The 17,508-nt window shown below is 50.3% G+C and overlaps 1 protein-coding gene across 1 annotated transcript in view; it reads left to right on the top strand.

Moving 5' to 3' along the window:
* Positions 1-12,124: 12,124 nt before the first annotated feature.
* Positions 12,125-17,508, top strand: part of ASB5 (ankyrin repeat and SOCS box containing 5) — a 341,741-nt gene continuing 336,357 nt past the window's right edge. The window contains exon 1 of the mRNA XM_069244651.1: positions 12,125-12,320. Within this exon, the coding sequence (XP_069100752.1) occupies positions 12,125-12,320 (196 nt within the window). The remainder of the gene's footprint in view (positions 12,321-17,508) is intronic.

The following is a 17,508-nucleotide window of genomic DNA, read 5'->3' as shown; positions in this document are numbered from 1 at the left end:
GTAGAAAGGGAGGTGCATCGGAGCAATGCATACCTGGAGGGCATTCATTCGGGTCAGGCTTCCCATCAGCGATCGTTCAACGCTCTGGCCTCAGCACTGACGGCAGCAATTGTCCCTGTGTCTAGCCACCCCCCTCCAACTTCCTCAACCCAGTCCCACTCCCCTGTTCCTCTGCCTATCCCAGACACACCTACAGACCAGCCTGCACACACATCAACACCCAAGGGCAGCTCATCCAGACATAAGCACCACAGATCACACAAGCATTCACCCAAGCAACATCCACATGCAGACACAGCAACACCCACTGCCTCCACTGTGTCCCCCTCCTCCTCGTCTCCCTCCTCCCTCCCTGTGACGTCTCCACTCACACCTGCATGCACACCACAATCAGCCAGTACGTCCATCACCACCACACCCACCAGAACAGTCCGCACACGTGCAGTCACCACCCCCACTACCATTTACACGTCCCCTGTGTCCTCTCCCAGTGTGTCTGTCACCCCCTCTTCCAAACCACACAAACGCAGGCAGCCACCCACCCAACAGCCATCCACCTCACGACAGCCTCCGTCACATGCACCTGCACCCAAAGACAGCACACTTGACTCTCCTACAACTACATCCTCTTCCTCCACTCCCATACCCACTACAACTACCCGTCCCTGTCTTTCTAAATTGATTTTCCTTTCCAACCTTGACCTCTTTCCAACAACTGACACACCCCCTCCATCTCGTAAGACTCCAACCAGCACCTCAGCCACCACAAGCCCTGCACCTACTAGGACCATCGTTCAGGGCTATTGGAGTCCACCAGCTCCTAGGGCAGGAACATCGGCCAGCAGCAAGGGGACAGCCAGCCCACACCCTGGGAAAAGAAGCAAAAAAGGGAAGGGCAGGCGCCACAGGCCTGAGACGGCTGCCCCTAAGGACACCAGCCTTGCACCGTCACCTGGCCCATCCACCAAGGGAGGCAAGGGCCCCAGAGATTCTTCCAAGGGAGGCAAGGGCCCCAGAGATTCTTCCAAGGAGGGCAAGGGCCCCAGAGATTCTTCCAAGGGAGGCAAGGGCCCCAGAGATTCTTCCAAGGAGCGCAAGGGCAGCAAGGCGAAGAAGTCCGGCAGCAGGCGAGCTGCCCAGGAGGGCCCCACCAGCCCCATTTGGGGTGTGACGGAGGACACCCAGGGGCCCAGGAGTCCAGCACAGGAGGGCCCCGCAAGCGATAGGTCGGATGGCGACTGAGCGGGAATGATTGCCCAGATCTGGTTCCCTAGGAACACAAGAGAAGCACCGCTGAACAGGGCCCCGCCAAGAGAAGCACCGCTGAACAGGGCCCCGCCGTGAGAAGCACCGCTGAACAGGGCCCCGCCGTGAGAGGCACCGCTGAACAGGGCCCCGCCGTGAGAGGCACCGCTGAACAGGGCCCCGCCGTGAGAGGCACCGCTGAACAGGGCCCCGCCGTGAGAAGCACCGCTGAACAGGGCCCCGCCGTGAGAGACACCGCTGAACAGGTCCCCGCCGTGAGAGGCACCACTGAACAGGGCCCCGCCGTCTCTGCACCGCTCCGCTGGGCCCTTCATCTCAAACACCGCTCCGCTGGGCCCTTCCTGTCAAGCACCGCTCCGCTGGGCCCTTCATCTCAAACACCGCTCCGCTGGGCCCTTCCTGTCAAGCACTGCTCCGCTGGGCCCTGCCGTCTCTGCACTGCTCCGCTGGGCCCTTCCTGTCAAGCACTGCTCCGCTGGGCCCTTCCTGTCAAGCACTGCTCCGCTGGGCCCCGCCGCCTCTGCACCGCTCTGCTGGGCCCTTCCTGTCAAGCACCGCTCCGCTGGGCCCCACCGTCTCTGCACCGCTCCGCTGGGCCCTTCCTGTCAAGCACCGCTCTGCTGGGCCCCGCCGTCTCTGCACCGCTCCGCTGGGCCCTTCCTGTCAAGCATCGCTCCGCTGGGCCCCGCCGTTTCTGCACCGCTCCGCTGGGCCCTTCCTGTCAAGCACCGCTCCGCTGGGCCCCGCCGTCTCTGCACCGCTCCGCTGGGCCCTTCCTGTCAAGCACCGCTCCGCTGGGCCCTTCCTGTCAAGCACCGCTCCGCTGGGCCCCGCCGTCTCTGCACCGCTCCGCTGGGCCCTTCATCTCAAACACCGCTCCGCTGGGCCCTTCCTGTCAAGCACCGCTCCGCTGGGCCCTTCATCTCAAACACCGCTCCGCTGGGCCCTTCCTGTCAAGCACCGCTCCGCTGGGCCCTTCCTGTCAAGCACCGCTCCGCTGGCCCTTCATCTCAAGCACCGCTGGCACATTGGCAGGGCCGGATCTGTGTCGGGCAGGGCTTCACGAAGCACTCTGGGCACCATGCCACCTCCATAACCAGTGGAGTCTGTAATCCACCAGATGGACTGTGGCTTTGCACTCCCCAGGATGGTACAGTGGGCAATCCACCCACTGTAGAGACTTGTGAGACTGTGGCTTTGCACTCCCCAGGATGGTACAGTGGGCAATCCACCCACTGAAAAGACTTGTGGGACTGTGGCTTTGCACTCCTCAGGATGGTACAGTGGGCATGGAGGCCCCTCGTGGATCTGGCGTCGTGGACTCATGTGGCTGAGGTGCCCCCCCTTCCCTTCCCCCTGAGGTGCCTGTGGTTTTATTATCTGATGCCCCAGCAGTGTTCTCTCCAATGGAATCGGGTCTCGTGTGTGGGCTTTGCCCATGTGTTTATGCACATTGGCCCACGAACAATGGCATGTAGCCAAGATGTGCCGGACTTTTGGAATATGTATACATTGTTCATGTTGTGATTTATTTGTTTTAAAAATCTAATTTTTCACTTAAGTTCAAATATGCTTTAATATACTTCTATTTTAATGATCATTTTATTTTGTCTTTGAATTATTCCGGGGGGTTTGGGGGGTGTAAATCTGACTTGTTTCTCTGCATTGGTGTGTGGGGATTTGGGGGGGGGGGGGTGTCGGTATGTGTGTGCCCGTAATCTTTTCTCCTCCCCCCTCCCCTGTGTCATAGGTGCAGTACTCACCGTTGTCTCCTGCGGCGGCGTTCGTGCTCCTGGTAGAGGAGCAGGTAGACAATCGCTGGTAGGATGTTAAATTCGGGTTCCATGCTGTCCAGATTCCTCGTGGAGTGTATAGAGGTGAGCGTTTTCCCGTTCGTGGTCTGTTTCCGCCGTGTTTTTATCGGCGGGGCTCCCGCCCCGGAAAAGGTGGCGGATTGGTGGGTCGTGATAGGGTGGGCGGTACATTGTCTGCCCCGCCTGTCTGTTGGCGGTGACCGCCGCGCTGTTTGTTTGCCCCGCCGTGGCGGTCGGAGTGTTAAAGTGGCGGGCTGTGTTGGCGGTTCCCGCCAGGGTCATAATTCCATTTTTTTTACCGCCTGCCTGTTGGCGGGTTGGCCGCCGCTTTAACACCGACCGCCAGGGTCGGAATGACCCCCTAAGTTCCTCCGACCAAGAATACACCAGGACCATTTTCCCGACCCAACACTTTTTTCCTCAGCAGTCTGAACTCTCTTTACCCCATACCCACCAATGCCCAGACCATCATCATCAACTCTCTTCTCCTTTGCCTCATGCACGTGTGGGACGATGTTAATTAGTCCATATCTCTGTGAACTCATCATTGGCTCAAGACTTTGTCAAATTTCCTCAGCATTAGCGGGCCTTGTACACCAACTTCTCAGTCTGCATACATCAGTCCAGGCTAGTCGCCCAGCGTTCAGTTGTGGAAACATTCTTGCTGCCCCACTGCTGGACTATGGCGGTCATTCTGACCGCGGCGGTCGGCGGTCGCCGCCCGCCAAGCGGTTCCCGCCGAAAGACCGCTCCGCGGTCAAAAGATGCGGCGGCCATTCCGGCTTTCCCGCTGGGCCGGCGGGCGACCGCCAGAAGACCGCCGGCCGGGCCAGCGGGACAGCCCCTTCCACAATGAAGCCGGCTCGGAATGGAGCCGGCGGAGTTGAAGGGGTGCGACTGGTGCAGTGGCACCCGTCGCGATTTTCACTGTCTGCTAAGCAGACAGTGAAAATCTTTGTGGGGCCCTGTTAGGGGGCCCCTGCACTGCCCATGCCAGTGGCATGGGCAGTGCAGGGGCCCCCAGGGGCCCCACGGCACCCGTTCCCGCCATCCTGGTTCTGGCGGTGGACACCGCCAGAAACAGGCTGGCGGGAAGGCGGTCGGAATCCCCATGGCGGTGCTGCAAGCAGCGCCGCCATGGCGGATTCCCTGGGCCAGCGGGAAACCGGCGGGAAACCGGCGGGAAACCGCCGGCTCCCCTTTTCCGACCGCGGCTTTACCGCTGCGGTCAGAATCGCCAAGGAAGCACCGCCAGCCTGTTGGCGGTGCTTCCGCCGCCCTCCGCCATGGCGGTCATGGACCGCCAAGGTCAGAATGACCCCCTATGTCCCTTCTGGCTACCATGAGGGCTATATTACATCACAGCAGAACATATTTTAGTATCTTCTGGTGTCCACCAAATTCCCAACAAGGCCAGCGCCGGGCCCAGAAATATATCTGCTGTTAATCAATTATGAATGTTGTTTTCAATTTCCACAAACCTGGCAAGGGAAGCAGAATGTTGTAAAAAGAATGGCTCTAGCATTGTTTAGATGAATGATGTGTTCCCTTCAAGGTTGTCCTGCGCTTCCTTGCGGCAATGAGCCTGACACCTGAACATTAGGTAAGTTTTTGTTGAGAACAACAAGCTTCTATCAGGTGGTCATATTACACTGACTTGTGTTAAGAAAAATTAGATACATACTAGGTCAATTTTACATGCTTTTTTATCTCTTAGCTCCAACTGACCATTTTCTAGTGAGAGTCCTGGTCTGTCGAAATTAGATTTGTGCTATGATCTTTTCCTTTGGTACCTGCTCTTTGCATTAAATGCTAGTTAGCCTTTAGGTTTCCCTATATATTTTGTTTAGTTTTTAACACTATATAATTTTCCTGACATCGTTTTTTTTATTTACATTGAACCCATGTGTCCCAATTTTTTAAGTTGCATGATTTGGGGCCAGATGTACGACCTTTTGTTTTGTGAATCGCAATTTGTGATTTGTTTGTGAATTGCAAATTTTGAGTCACAAAACAGAATGTACAACAGTGTTAACCACACTGTTTGCAATTCCCAAATGGGTCTCAATTGACCTGACTCATTAATATTCATGAGACAGGTTTCAATTTGTGACCCATTTGGGAATGACCGCACTCACAGGGATTGTGGCCTGCTGGGCCAGCAGACCACCATGTCTGCGACTGCTTTTTCAATAAAGCATTTTTTTTTTTAAATGCAGCTCGTTTACCTTAAAAGAAAGAATGCATTTAAAAAATAAAAAGTTTGCTTTTCACTTTTTCAGAATAGGAAGTGGTCTGTGAGACCACTGCCTGCTCTTGAAAAACATTTTCGCTTCCATCCACAAAGGGGAGAGGTTCCCCATTTGCAAATGGGTTAAATTGGTGTTAACTGCGATTGTTTTGCAACTGCATTCAAGCTCACAAAGCAATCATTCATGGGCCTGCGAGTTGCAATTAGGAAGGTGGGCCCTTGGAACTCCCCTTCCTAATTGTGAGTCTCAATCCCTATTTTGTGAGTCGGTAAATGGATACTGACTCACAAAATAGGGATGGTACATTGTACAAGGCCATTTTGCGGTCGCAAACAGCGATTTTCACCTTTTTCGACAGCAAAATTGCGTTGTACATCTGCCATTTATTCTCAGCCAAAGAATTGTGAGTTTCTAAAGCCCCCGAAGCATCTGTATTTTCCATGGAACTACTATGTCCCTACAAGTGTTTTCTGTGTGTAGTGTGGTGTGTACTTGTAAATATGTTTAATATTCACTAATAACAGTTTTAGGCACTGCTGTCTCCGTTACCTCGATGTCTTTTCTCTGTATTTTTTATAAATGTGACTATTCTGTTACATTCAAATTTAGGTAAGAAGGTTTTCCAATTCTAGGTCCAGTAACCAATTAATAGACAATTGTTTGGGCCTTGTCCATCTCATTACACATTTTCTATTTTAGGGTTCTACCATCCTTGGTGCAGAGGAAGACCTCATTTGAAGTTGACAGTTTTAGAGGTTGAAATATCAACAATATGAATGGTTTAGGTCTGATTTAAACTTGTCACATATGTGGAGCCAATACAAATGAGGATGTCTTTGCACTACCAAATGTCTATATATATAGCTACAACACATTTTACACTATCCTATTGCTGAGTACCTATTTCACTACTCTTTCATATCAATTATAGAGCGTTGTTTTGTCACGGGGAGCACCATTTTGAAAATGTGACTTATGGATTGTTGATGTTGCATTAATAGGCTTTTTTTCCTTTTCATAGCATCAGATTTTTCCATAAAGCAGAGTTTATTGGGTGCGCATTAACTGGCCCCATCATAATAATAAGGAGTTCTTTAAATGTTTTAAAGGCAAACTTTGTTCTTCGCAGTACTCAATATCCAGATTCCTGGAGAGTACTGGAGGCACCCTTTTTACCTGCTATTTCTCCATTCCTCCTTATTAGCATCACCAAAGATAAATGTGATTTTAAATAAGCTTGGTGCAGGCCACATTCTGTACTGCTTAATGTCCTTACGAGTTTCCCTTGCAGACAGGTACTGCAACTACATGCATTTAGAAAACAAAAAAGTGATGGGAGGAATATAAGAATTATACTCCATCACTGGTAATAATTACTCTGGCCACATTCCAGTACAATTTCCCCCACTAAATCACTCCAGAGACAGCCCATTTGCTCATGAGACTTGGGGGTCGATTATGACTCCAGAGGGTGGAAAAGGCCGCCCACAGAAGTCCAGACGGGAAGGTTGCCGCCAATGCGGCACCTCCCTGTCGGCCCCATTACGAGTTTCCCGCTGGGTCAGCGGGCGGAAACAGAGTTTCCGCCCACTGGCCCAGCAGGAAACAGCCTACAGCTTTGTCGCCAGCTCCTAATATATCCGACAGCAATGCTGTAGTGCGTAGGGGGCACTGGCACCCGTCACAAAGTTCACTATCAAGACAGACAGTGAACTTTGCAAAGGGGCTGGCCAGGGGGGCCCCAGCACTGCCCATACCAAGCCATGTGCATGGGCAGTGCAGGGGCCCCCAGGGGCCCCTTGAACCCCATCTCCACCAGCTGTTTCATGGCGGCGCTGCAGTGAACTTTGCAACGGGGCTGGCCAGGAGGACCCTGCACTCCCCCTGATCCCAGTTTCTGGCAGAACCAATGGGGGAGAAGGGAGTCGTAATCCCCAGGGCAGTGCTGCTTGCAGCTCCTCCCTGGCAGATTAGGACCGCCAGCACCACCAGTCTGTCCTGTGGAGGAAAACTGGTGGTGCTGTACTGCCGCAGCAGTAATGTGGAGGTTGGACTACCACATTGGCAGCGGTCAGACCGCCACTGAGACCCTGACAGTCTTAAGTCTGCCAAGGTCGTAATGATGGCCTTTGTCTTGCTTCAGTAGTAACAGATCAGCCCAGACCACCAAGTCAAGTCCCCTCTAAATGGGAACACAAGCAAACCCAGACCAGTTTCTGCCTTTTGGACCTCATTAGTGAGGTGCAGATTGGGTGAAGTAGCACAGTGAACAAGGTACCTGTATCTAGGCACATCAGTCACACTTGGAGCATCTCATGTAGAAAAGAATAAAAACAATGGGTAATATCCTTGAATCACTCTCACCAATTGATAGTTACACAGTGCTGCAATCCAATCCATAAGTTTTTTTTTTTACCCACTATGCCACTCCGTATAGGCACCAACCACACGTATACCAGACTAAGTCCTGCTCTAATGGGAATCTTGCTGTCCAGCCAGGTCCCATTTAGATCGGAATGCATACAGACCCAGACCGGTTTCAGCCTTTTGGGCCACACATACGCTTCTTCACAGAATTCACATTAATGTGTGCAGGGCAGTGCTCTAGATGTCATGTCCATGGATCATGAGGCATCCTAATTAGCTCCTGTCTGGTGCGCATGACAGGCTCTCCTAGATGTACATCACCCTGTCACTCTATGATGAATACAGCCCCTTGTGCCTCCTGTGCTTTAATGCTTCTATGATTGTGTGTGAATGCACTATTCAAAAGCCACATCTATTGGATATGTCAGCACTTCACATTTCATGTACGAATGTGGCCAAGAATCTGTACAATAAAGAAACATATTTAGGTGTTATGGACCAACATGAGTTGACCACCACCCAGATCAAAACATTAAACTTGTGCATCGACTGCAAACCTACCAGAACAAGCATTTGCAATGCAATCAATCAATCAGGAATTTGTAAAACTCACTACTCACCCGTGAGGGTCTCGAGGTGTTGAGGAGGGGAGGGGGAGAAGAGGGAGGAGGTGCTGCTACTGCTGAAACAGCCAGGTCTTGAGAAGTTTCTTGAAGGTAAGGAGTTCTTTGGTCAGGCGCAGGTGGGTGGGAAGAGAGTTCCACGTTTTGGCGACGAGGTGCGAGAATGATCTACTGCCGGTTGTAGTTCTGCAGACGCGTGAGACGGTTGTGAGGGCGAGGTCGCGGGGTGAAGATGACGGATCGGATTGTAGAAGGAGAGTCGTCTGTTGAGGTATTCTGGTCCGGTGTTGTGCAGTGCTTTGTGAGCATGGGTGAGGAGTTTGAAGGTGATTCTCTGGTTGACTGGGAGCCAGTGCAGGATTTTCAGGTGGTCTATGATGTGGCAGTGGAGGGGGGGGTCCAGGATGAGGCGTGTGGAGGCGTTCTGGATGCGTTGCAGCCTCTTCTAGAGTTTGCCTGTGGTTCCTGCATAGAGGGCATTGCCTTAGTCCAGTTTGCTGCTTACGAGGGCTTGGGTGACTGTTCTTCTGGTTTCTGTGGGTATCCATTTGTAGATCTTACAGAGCATGCTGAAGGTGTTGAAGCAGGAGGAGGAGATGGCGTTGACTTGTTGGGTCATGGATAGTGAGGGGTCCAAGATGAATCCTGGGTTGTGTGCGTGGTCAGTGGGAGTTGGAGCGGTTCAGAGAGTGGCAGACCACCAGGACTCATCCCATGTGGAGTGGGTGGAGCCGAAGATGAGGACTTTCGTCTTGTCGGAATTGAGTTTGAGGCAGCTACTCTTCATCCATTTGGCGATGGCTTTCATTCCTTCGTGGAGGTTGGTCTTGGTGGAGTCCTTGGTGAGGGAGAGGATCAGCTCAGTGTCGTCGGCGTATGAGATGATGTTGAGATTGTGGGAATGGGCGATGTTAGCGAGCGGGGCCATCTAGACGTTGAAGAGGGTCGGGCTGAGGGACGAACCCTGGGGTACGCCGCAGATGATTTTGGTGGCCTCCAAGCGGAATGGGAGGAAGCAGACTCTCTGGGTTCTGCCGGTGAGAAAGGAGGTGACCCAGTCTAGGGCTCTGTCACAGATTCCAGCATTGCTGAGTCGTGAGCGTAGGGTGTCGTCGCAGACGGTGTCGAACGTGGCCGAGAGGTCCAGGATGATGAGGGCTGCGGTTTCGCCGCTGTCCAGTATGGTTCTGATGTCGTCGATGGTGGCGATGAGGGCAGTTTCGGTGCTGTGGTTGCTGCGGAATCCAGATTGGGAAGGGTCCAGGGTGCGGTTCTCCTCGAGGAAGCGGGTTAGTTGTCTGTTGACAGCCTCCTCGATTACTTTTGCCAGGAAGGGGAGCAGGGAGATAGGCCGGAAGTTCTTGAGGTCCTTTGGCTCCGCCTTGGGTTTTTTGAGGAGGGCGCTGATCTCAGCGTGTTTCCAGCTCTCTGGGAAGGCGGCGGACTCAAAGGAGCTGTTGATGATCTTCCGTAGTTGGGGTGAGATGACGGAGCTTGCTTTGTTGAGGATGTGGTAAGGGCAGGGGTCAGGTGGAGAGCCAGAGTGGATGGTGTTCATGATTTTGATGGTGTCGTTGTCATTGATGAGGCTCCAGAAGAGCAGGAGGTTGGTCGGAGGTGAATCTGTGGTGTTGGTGGTTGCCGGGGGGGTCTGGGTGCTGAAGCTGTCGTGGATGTCTGCAATCTTGCGGTGGAAGTAGGAGGCTAGGGAGTCGCAGAGGTCTTGGGATGGCGGGATGTTGTTGGCGTTGGAGCTGGGGTTGGAGAGTTCCTTCAGGACGTTGAAGAGCTCCTTGTGGCTGTGTGCGTTGTTGTTAAATTCGGTCTTTGAAGGCGGTTCTCTTGGTGCCTCGGATGAGTTGGTGGTGTCTGCGGATGGCGTTTTTGAAGGCTGTGAGGTTGTCCAGAGTCTGATCTTGGCGCCACTTTCTTTCGTGTCTTCGGCAGCTTTGCTTAGACTTGTGGAGGTCGGCAGTAAACCAGAAGGCCTTTCTGACGGTGCGTCTGTTGGAGTGATTCTTGATTGGGGCGAGAGTATTGGCACAGGTGTTGACCCATTGCCTGAAGTTGCGGGCAGCGGCATCAGTGTCGGTGGTGTTGATGGGTGGGTTCTGGGAGAGGGTTGTGATAAGTTGGTCTTCAGTAATCTTGTTCCAACTGCGGTGGGGGATCCGTTGTGGGTGGTGGTGTGTTATGGGTTTCTTGATGAAGAAGTGGATGCAGCGGTGGTCTGGCCAGTGGAGTTCGGTGGTGTGGCTGAAAGAGACGTGATTGCTGGCGGAAAAAATAGGGTTGAGTGTGTGTCATGCGGAGTGGGTTGGTGTTGTGATGAGCTGTTTGAGGCCGAGGTTGGAGAGGTTGTCAAGCAGGGTGGTGGTGGTGTTGTTGTTGGTGTTCTCGGGGTGGAAGTTTAAGTCCCTGAGGAGTATGTAGTCAGTGGATGCGAGAGCGTGTGATGATGTCGGTAATGGAGTCGCTGAACTGCTGTCGTGGGCCGGGGGGCCTGTACACGAGGGTCCCTCACAGGGTGGTGTTTGGGTCAGTGTAGATTTGGAAATGCAGGTGTTTGGCGGTGCTGAGGGTGTCTTCGGTGTTGGTCGTGATCCTGATGGTGTTCTTGTGGATGATGGCGATGCCTCCTCCTGGTTTGTTGGAGCGGTCCCTGCTGGTGATCTTGTAGCCGTCCGGGATGGCTATGGCGATGTCAGGTGCTGAGGAGGGGTTCATCCAGGTCTCGGTCAAGAAGGCGACGTCTGGGAGGCTGAGTCGAGTAGATTCCATAGCTCTGCTGCGTGCTTGCGGACGGAGCAGGTGTTGAGGAGGATACATCTGAAATGGATGCGTCCTGCCTTGGTGGGTGGGTCGTTGGCGTGGGGCTGGTGAAGGTGCAGTTCCGGCAGCAGAAGGGTCCACGGGTGGTCTGCGGGGAGGTGTGAATGGATCTTGCATTTGCTCAAGTTAGACTTTTCTTGACACAAAAACTGAAAATAAAAAGTTAAACAGTTGGCATAAGTGAGCCAATTTAAAGCGGCACCGCCGCCATGAGCGTGAGCACCAATGAGAGACACAAAAGGAAAAAGAAGTTCGCTCGCAGTCAAAGTTATCAGCAAAAGTGCAATTATCCTTGTAAGAGGGTCGATGGCCAAGGCAGTAACAAAAACGCCCCAAAGAGGGACAAACGTAAAGCATTTACCAACGAAAACAAAGGATTTTTTAAAGGAAAGCCCATGAAGGAGTGATAGTGATAGGTGTGCAATGGGCGTGGTTAAAAGCCCAGATACATACCAACACCTCGGAAAAGCAGCGCTTGTACACTGCTATGCTCGACCTACAAACGATCTAATGTGATTCTTGTGGTCCAAAATGTAGGGCTACTGATCCTGCCTAGGCTAAAGGAAACACATAAATGTGATATCATATTGTCATAGCTAAGACAATGTTTTAGAGAACAGAAATGCAAGTCATTAAGACAGCTCGGTGGTTAGTGGCATGCCAGTCATGATGACCCGTCTCAGAATATAATATGTTGTAATGAAAAATGCCATTCAGAATGTCTGGAGGTGGTGCCTGGGGCTACTCTGCTTCAGCAATGCGCCCGCAGGCCCTTAGGGAGAGTGCAGTGGGCACGGGAGTTATGTACAGTGTAAATAATCCCCATATTTTGAGCAGCAGGCATCATGACCACCTGATATCATCTTTCCGTAGGGCCAGCTGTTCTGGAGAGCTTCTGGCTCGAGCCATGTGACACCGTCAACACATTCGAGATTCGTTCGGAAACGCTGACAATAACTCTAGAGCAGCGATGACGGAGCTTGAGGAAAATCGCGCCTTTACCGAGAGGCTATGCAGTGTCTACTTCACAGTCCTGGCTCTTTTCTGTTTTAAGTTATTTGTGAAAATCAGCCTTGCCTTGCTGAGTCACTTCTACATTGTGAAGGGGAACCGCAAGGAGGCAGCAAGGATAGCGGCAGAGTTTTATTCTGTCACTCAAGGGCAAGGTATGTGTTTGCTTCTACTCTCCCCCTCCCTTCGTCCATACGTTTGGGTTTACCCTTTCGCTGCCGCCATTGAGGGTGGCGGTTGCGCTCTCTAAATGTCCAATGGGAAGCAGAGCGTGATTGAATTTTCTGTCTTTTCATGCTCTTAAGTAGTAGTGTTTATTTAGCACTGAGGTGCAGACTCAGTCCAACTTGCACAGCTAAGTACAAGGAAGGATTTTCTGGCACCAACATTTGCTTAAGGGAATCTGAATAAACGTAAAAGTCAATTGAAGATTGTTGCTAAATATCTAAAGTATTAACAGTAGCCCCCTCGAAAGTCGTTGAAATGATCAATCATATACCATGGAGGTTGTTATATGAAACACCAACAACCAAGACATTTATTGGCCTATTTATTGGAGCTCGTGTCAGTGTTAATGAGCCACATGAGCGTCACTGGTGTCAGCAATGATGCAATATTGTACCGTGTCGTGGGGAGGCCGTAACCATCGTTACAAACCGGAAATGGTCAGTCAGAGAACGTGATGTGCAATGCTTTTGTTTCACTTCTGGACAGCATCTTGAAAGAGATCAGTTTTTCATTCATTCTTTAAGAGTGAGTTCATACGTTCCTTCCCGTGCAAAAAGGAGTTCATTTGAGAGTAGTAAAAGTAGGAGGTCTGCCATCACATGGAATATATGTAGCACATTATATATAGTAAGTTTTTTTTTTTTATTTGACAGGTGTATTCGAAGTTATTGGTAAAATGCTAACGAAAGGAGACATTTCAAAGACATTCTAATTCAAGCACCTAAGCTTTGGATAAAAGTACTTCTTCTGCTGGAAAAGGCTTTAGTGAATGGCATTATAACTGTGTTCCCTCTGTTATTTTAACCCATGGATTATTCTTCGTGTTATTTGATGCTTGGTGCTGCAACAATTATCTAGTGGGAGGCATGCTTCTCTCTGTCTCTACAACAATGTGGCTGTATTCATCAGTTTGGAAATGATCACGGCTTTGCTGTGGGAACACATGGCTAAGCTTCCCTGGCAGTGCAGTCAGATATTTCGAAAGGTTAATGCAGTTCTGTTTTGTATAGCATTTGGTTTTCAGAGGTCCACGAATTCTCTACCTGCCAATGATTGGTAATGGACATATTTTAAGAATTGCCTCACAGGTATTGTTTTGTATTGTTTACCTCTATGTGGGGAGCTGAAGCACTTGCCCACATGGGTAGTGCGCTACACCATGTATGGTTGGAAGGATGCTGTCCTTGTTTTGATCCTATGTGGAAAGTTTTTCCATGTCGTGCGTGAAGATCACCAAGGTGCGGTTACCCTGTTATGGGACTCAGGGCGTAGCAGTGTGGTGGATGATGAAGTGTGAGAGACAGATGCACAATTTTTATGCTTTTCAGTATGCTATTAGCTTTGAATAGCTCTGGTGGTTTCTTTATAGTATTTAATATGATAAAGTCTGCTTAGCTGGTTTCTGCAATGGGTTGCCCAATCTGGGATTTTGTGTATAGTTGCCATGGCTGAAGGGAGAGAGAAGTGTCGAGATCTGTTAAGATAGGCGTTTTTATTATCAACCCCTAGTAGAACATCTTTGCGAGTTGCAATGAAGCGGTCTGATTGCATAGATATTTGGTATCTGCAGTAGTGGGCTATATTACAGTCCTCAGAATTGTCCAGCAGTATGTGACAGGACAGTTCTCTTCAGCTATTTTGTTCCTGTTCATTTGGTGATGTTTAGTTTTTTGTTTGTACTGTGCTAGTGATGGACAACCCTTATAGCAGATGTCTCATGTAAATCTAAAAATTATGTTACCATTACTGCTGATTGCTGCATATTATGGTCTTAATATTATTGTGGGCCATGACTATTATACATTTAAGTACATAACTGTTGTGTTCAAGCGAACCAAAAACTCTGGATAAGATTCAAACATATACGAATGGAAAACATGACATATAAACATTTTCTATCCAGACATTAAACACTTTATGACCCACAATACAACAATAACTACATGATGCCACAGCAAACCATACATAGCTCCGCCCTTCTGAGCCTATCTGCATATCGAAAGCTGTTTGCTGGTTGAGTTATTTCCATTCATGGGTTGTAAGCTGATGATTGCATTTGAGAGTGCAACTGTTTTCTGGGCTCTGCTGCTGGGGTGTGGGCAATGAAGTTGTCTACGAAATAGCCGTGCTTTCAACTGTCTTCAGAAATGTATATGTTCCTGGGTGCCTTAAATTTTGGCTGGTAGTTCCAGAGCTTGGTGGCTTGTACTGAGAAATAAGTGCCTCCTGCAGATTTCCTATGGTAAATTGGTATGATGATAAGTTCTGCAAGTCTGGAGTACAGGAGTATTTAGTTTTTATTGCTTGAAATTAACCTGTAGGAATAGCAATCCTTTTCCTTGGGAGGCTCTGTGGACAATGCAGAGTGCCTTGAACATTGCCCTTCTAGCTATATGTAGCCAGCGGAGCGATGACTGGAGTCATGCAGTCTCTTGGGTGAAAGGTGAGACGAAGCCTTGCAGCAGCATTTTGGATAAGTTGTATTTTGCTTATGATAAATGTGGGTACTTCAAGAAATAGGCTGTTGGCAGAATCCCGCTTGGAGATTATGAATGTGAGTATGGCTTGCAGTTTACATTGGTATGCAAGGTATGAGGAGATGCAATGTAGTGTTTTCAAAGTGTAGGTGGCACACTTGCTGACGTTAATATACAGTATTAAAGAAAAATCTGAATCCATGTTCAGTCCTAGGTTACTAACTTCTCTTGATGTTGTTGAAGGGGCTTTAAGTTCCAAAGCACATATGATGGTAGGCCTGTTTTCCCATTTTCCCCAGGTCATAATCTCTGTCTTTGCAGTATTGAGCTTTAGATGGTTAGTCGTCATCCATTTGTTTGTTGCACAGAGGCAGTCATCAAGTTGTGTATTGTAGAAGTCTTCAGGGCTGTCCATTTCTAAATGATTTGAGTGTCATTTGCAAACAGGTGAGGTTGTATGTCTTAATCAGTGCTGTAACACAGGCCCCTGCAGCCCCCGCAGTGTAGGGGGCCCTCCTTAGCACCCAAAAACTGTGCATGGGCTGCAGGCCCCTGACTGGGTCCGGAGAGGTGGGGGGGGCTCCAGGGAATTTGCAGGGGGAACCCCCTCAAGTTTGGTTATGTCACTGTTCTTAATCAGATTTGATGAGGGGGCTTAGTAGATGTTGACTAATATAGAGGATGTGATGGACCCCTGAGGGCGCCACAGTGTTGTGTGCATGGAGGTGATGTGAAAGGTGTTAGGTAGACTACACGTTGTCTTTTAGGTAATGGGGCCAACTACTTCTGTAGGAAGCTGGCTCTGTATATACTATATCAAAATGAAAAATAGTGTGCACAGAGTCCAGGGGTTCCCCAGAGGCTTAACAGAGGCTAAAGTAGATAATACTAATGCTCTCTCTTGTGGTATCGTGGTTGAGCAGTTAGGCTTTTCAGAGGGTAGTGCAAAGCATTTGTTGTACACACACACAGACAATAGAAGAAGCACACACTCAATGACTTAACTCCAGACCAATGTTTTTTATATAGCAAAAACCTATTTTCCTGGGGGAAGAAATGTTAGTTTGATTTGCAGGTAAGTACAACACTTACAGTTTCAGTCTCTGGGTTTTAGGAAGTCCTCCGGTTGGGGTTAAAGTTAACCTCAAACACCCATCACGGGGCCGGCCAGGTGCAGAGGTCAAAGATGAGAACATTTAACGTGGACTCCTATGGAGACAGGGGGTACTCGGAATCAGGCCTGCCTGCAGGTAAGTACCCGCAGCTCGGAAGGGCAGACCAGGGGGATTGACGGAGCACTGGAGGGGCCATAAGTAGGCACCAACACACACTCTCAGCGGCACAGGGGAGGCTGAGTGCAGGGACCACACAGAGCATCGGGTTTCAGGAGTCCTTAGCTGTTGGTTTCTTCTTAGACAGGGCTGCTGTCCGTGGGAGTTCTTCTTAGGTGCAGGCCAGTGCTCTGGAGCTTGTCAGAGGTCGCTGGTCCCACTGGATGTGTCGCTGTTCTTTTGCAGGTTCTTTGAAGCAAGAGACAGGCCGGTAGGACTGGGGCCAAATCAGTTGTGGTCTTCCTTCTTCTCTGCTGGGGCTTTCAGCTTAGCAGTCTTTCTTCTTCTTGTCAAGTTGCCAGGAATCTGGTGAGCTGGGTTCAGGGAGGTCCTTAAAATCCTAGATTTAGGGGCATTTTTAGGGGTCAGAGGGCAGTAGCCAATGGCTACTGTCCCTGAGGGTGGCTACACCCTCTTTGTGCCACTCCCTTTGGGGAGGGGTGCACAATCCTAATCCTATTGGTCCCTGTCCTCCAAACCAAGATGGAGGATTCTGCAGGGAAGGGGTCACCTCAGCTCTGGACACCTTAGGGGTGGTCCTAGCTAGGGTGGTCTCCCTGTTTTCCCTAATTTTCCCACTGGACTTGCTGCCAAAAGTGGGCTTTGTCTGGGGGCGGGCAGCTCCACTAGCTGGAGTGCCCTGGGGCACTGTAATCCGAGGCATGAGCCTTTGAGGGTCATAGACAGGTATTACATTTCCCTTTAGGGGGGGAGGTGTGAACCACCTCCACCCAGAACAGGCATTGTTTCTGACAACAGAGTGCACAAAGGCACTCACCGCATGTGGTCAGAAACTTGTCTGAAAGTGGCCGGCTGGCACAGACCGGTCAGTCTTACACTAGCAGTTTGCCTAACATACAGGGGGCATCTCTAAGTAGCCCTCTGTGTGCATTTTTCAATAAATCCCATACTGGCATCAGTGTGGGTTTATTGTGCTGACAAGTTTGATACCAAACTTCCCAGTATTCAGTGAAGCCATTATGGAACTGTGGAGTTGGTAATGGCAAACTCCCAGACCATATACTCAATATTGCTACACTGCACTTACAATGTCTAAGAATGGCCTTAGACACTGTAGGGGCATATTGCTCATGCAGCTATGCTCTCTCTTGTGGTATAGTGCACCCTGCCTTAGGGCTGTAAGGCCTGCTAGAGGGGCGACTTACCTATGCCACAGGCAGTGGTTTGTGGGCATGGCACCCTGAGAGGGGTGCAATGTCGACTTTGTCTTTTTCTCCCCACCAACACACCCAAGCTGCAAGGCAGTGTATATGTGCTTGGTGAGTGATCCCCTAGGGTGGCATAAT

Source organism: Pleurodeles waltl, chromosome 1_2, assembly GCF_031143425.1.
Source record: "Pleurodeles waltl isolate 20211129_DDA chromosome 1_2, aPleWal1.hap1.20221129, whole genome shotgun sequence".
Classification (NCBI taxonomy): Eukaryota; Metazoa; Chordata; class Amphibia; order Caudata; family Salamandridae; genus Pleurodeles; species Pleurodeles waltl.
This window is presented reverse-complemented; position numbering and strand designations above follow the sequence as displayed.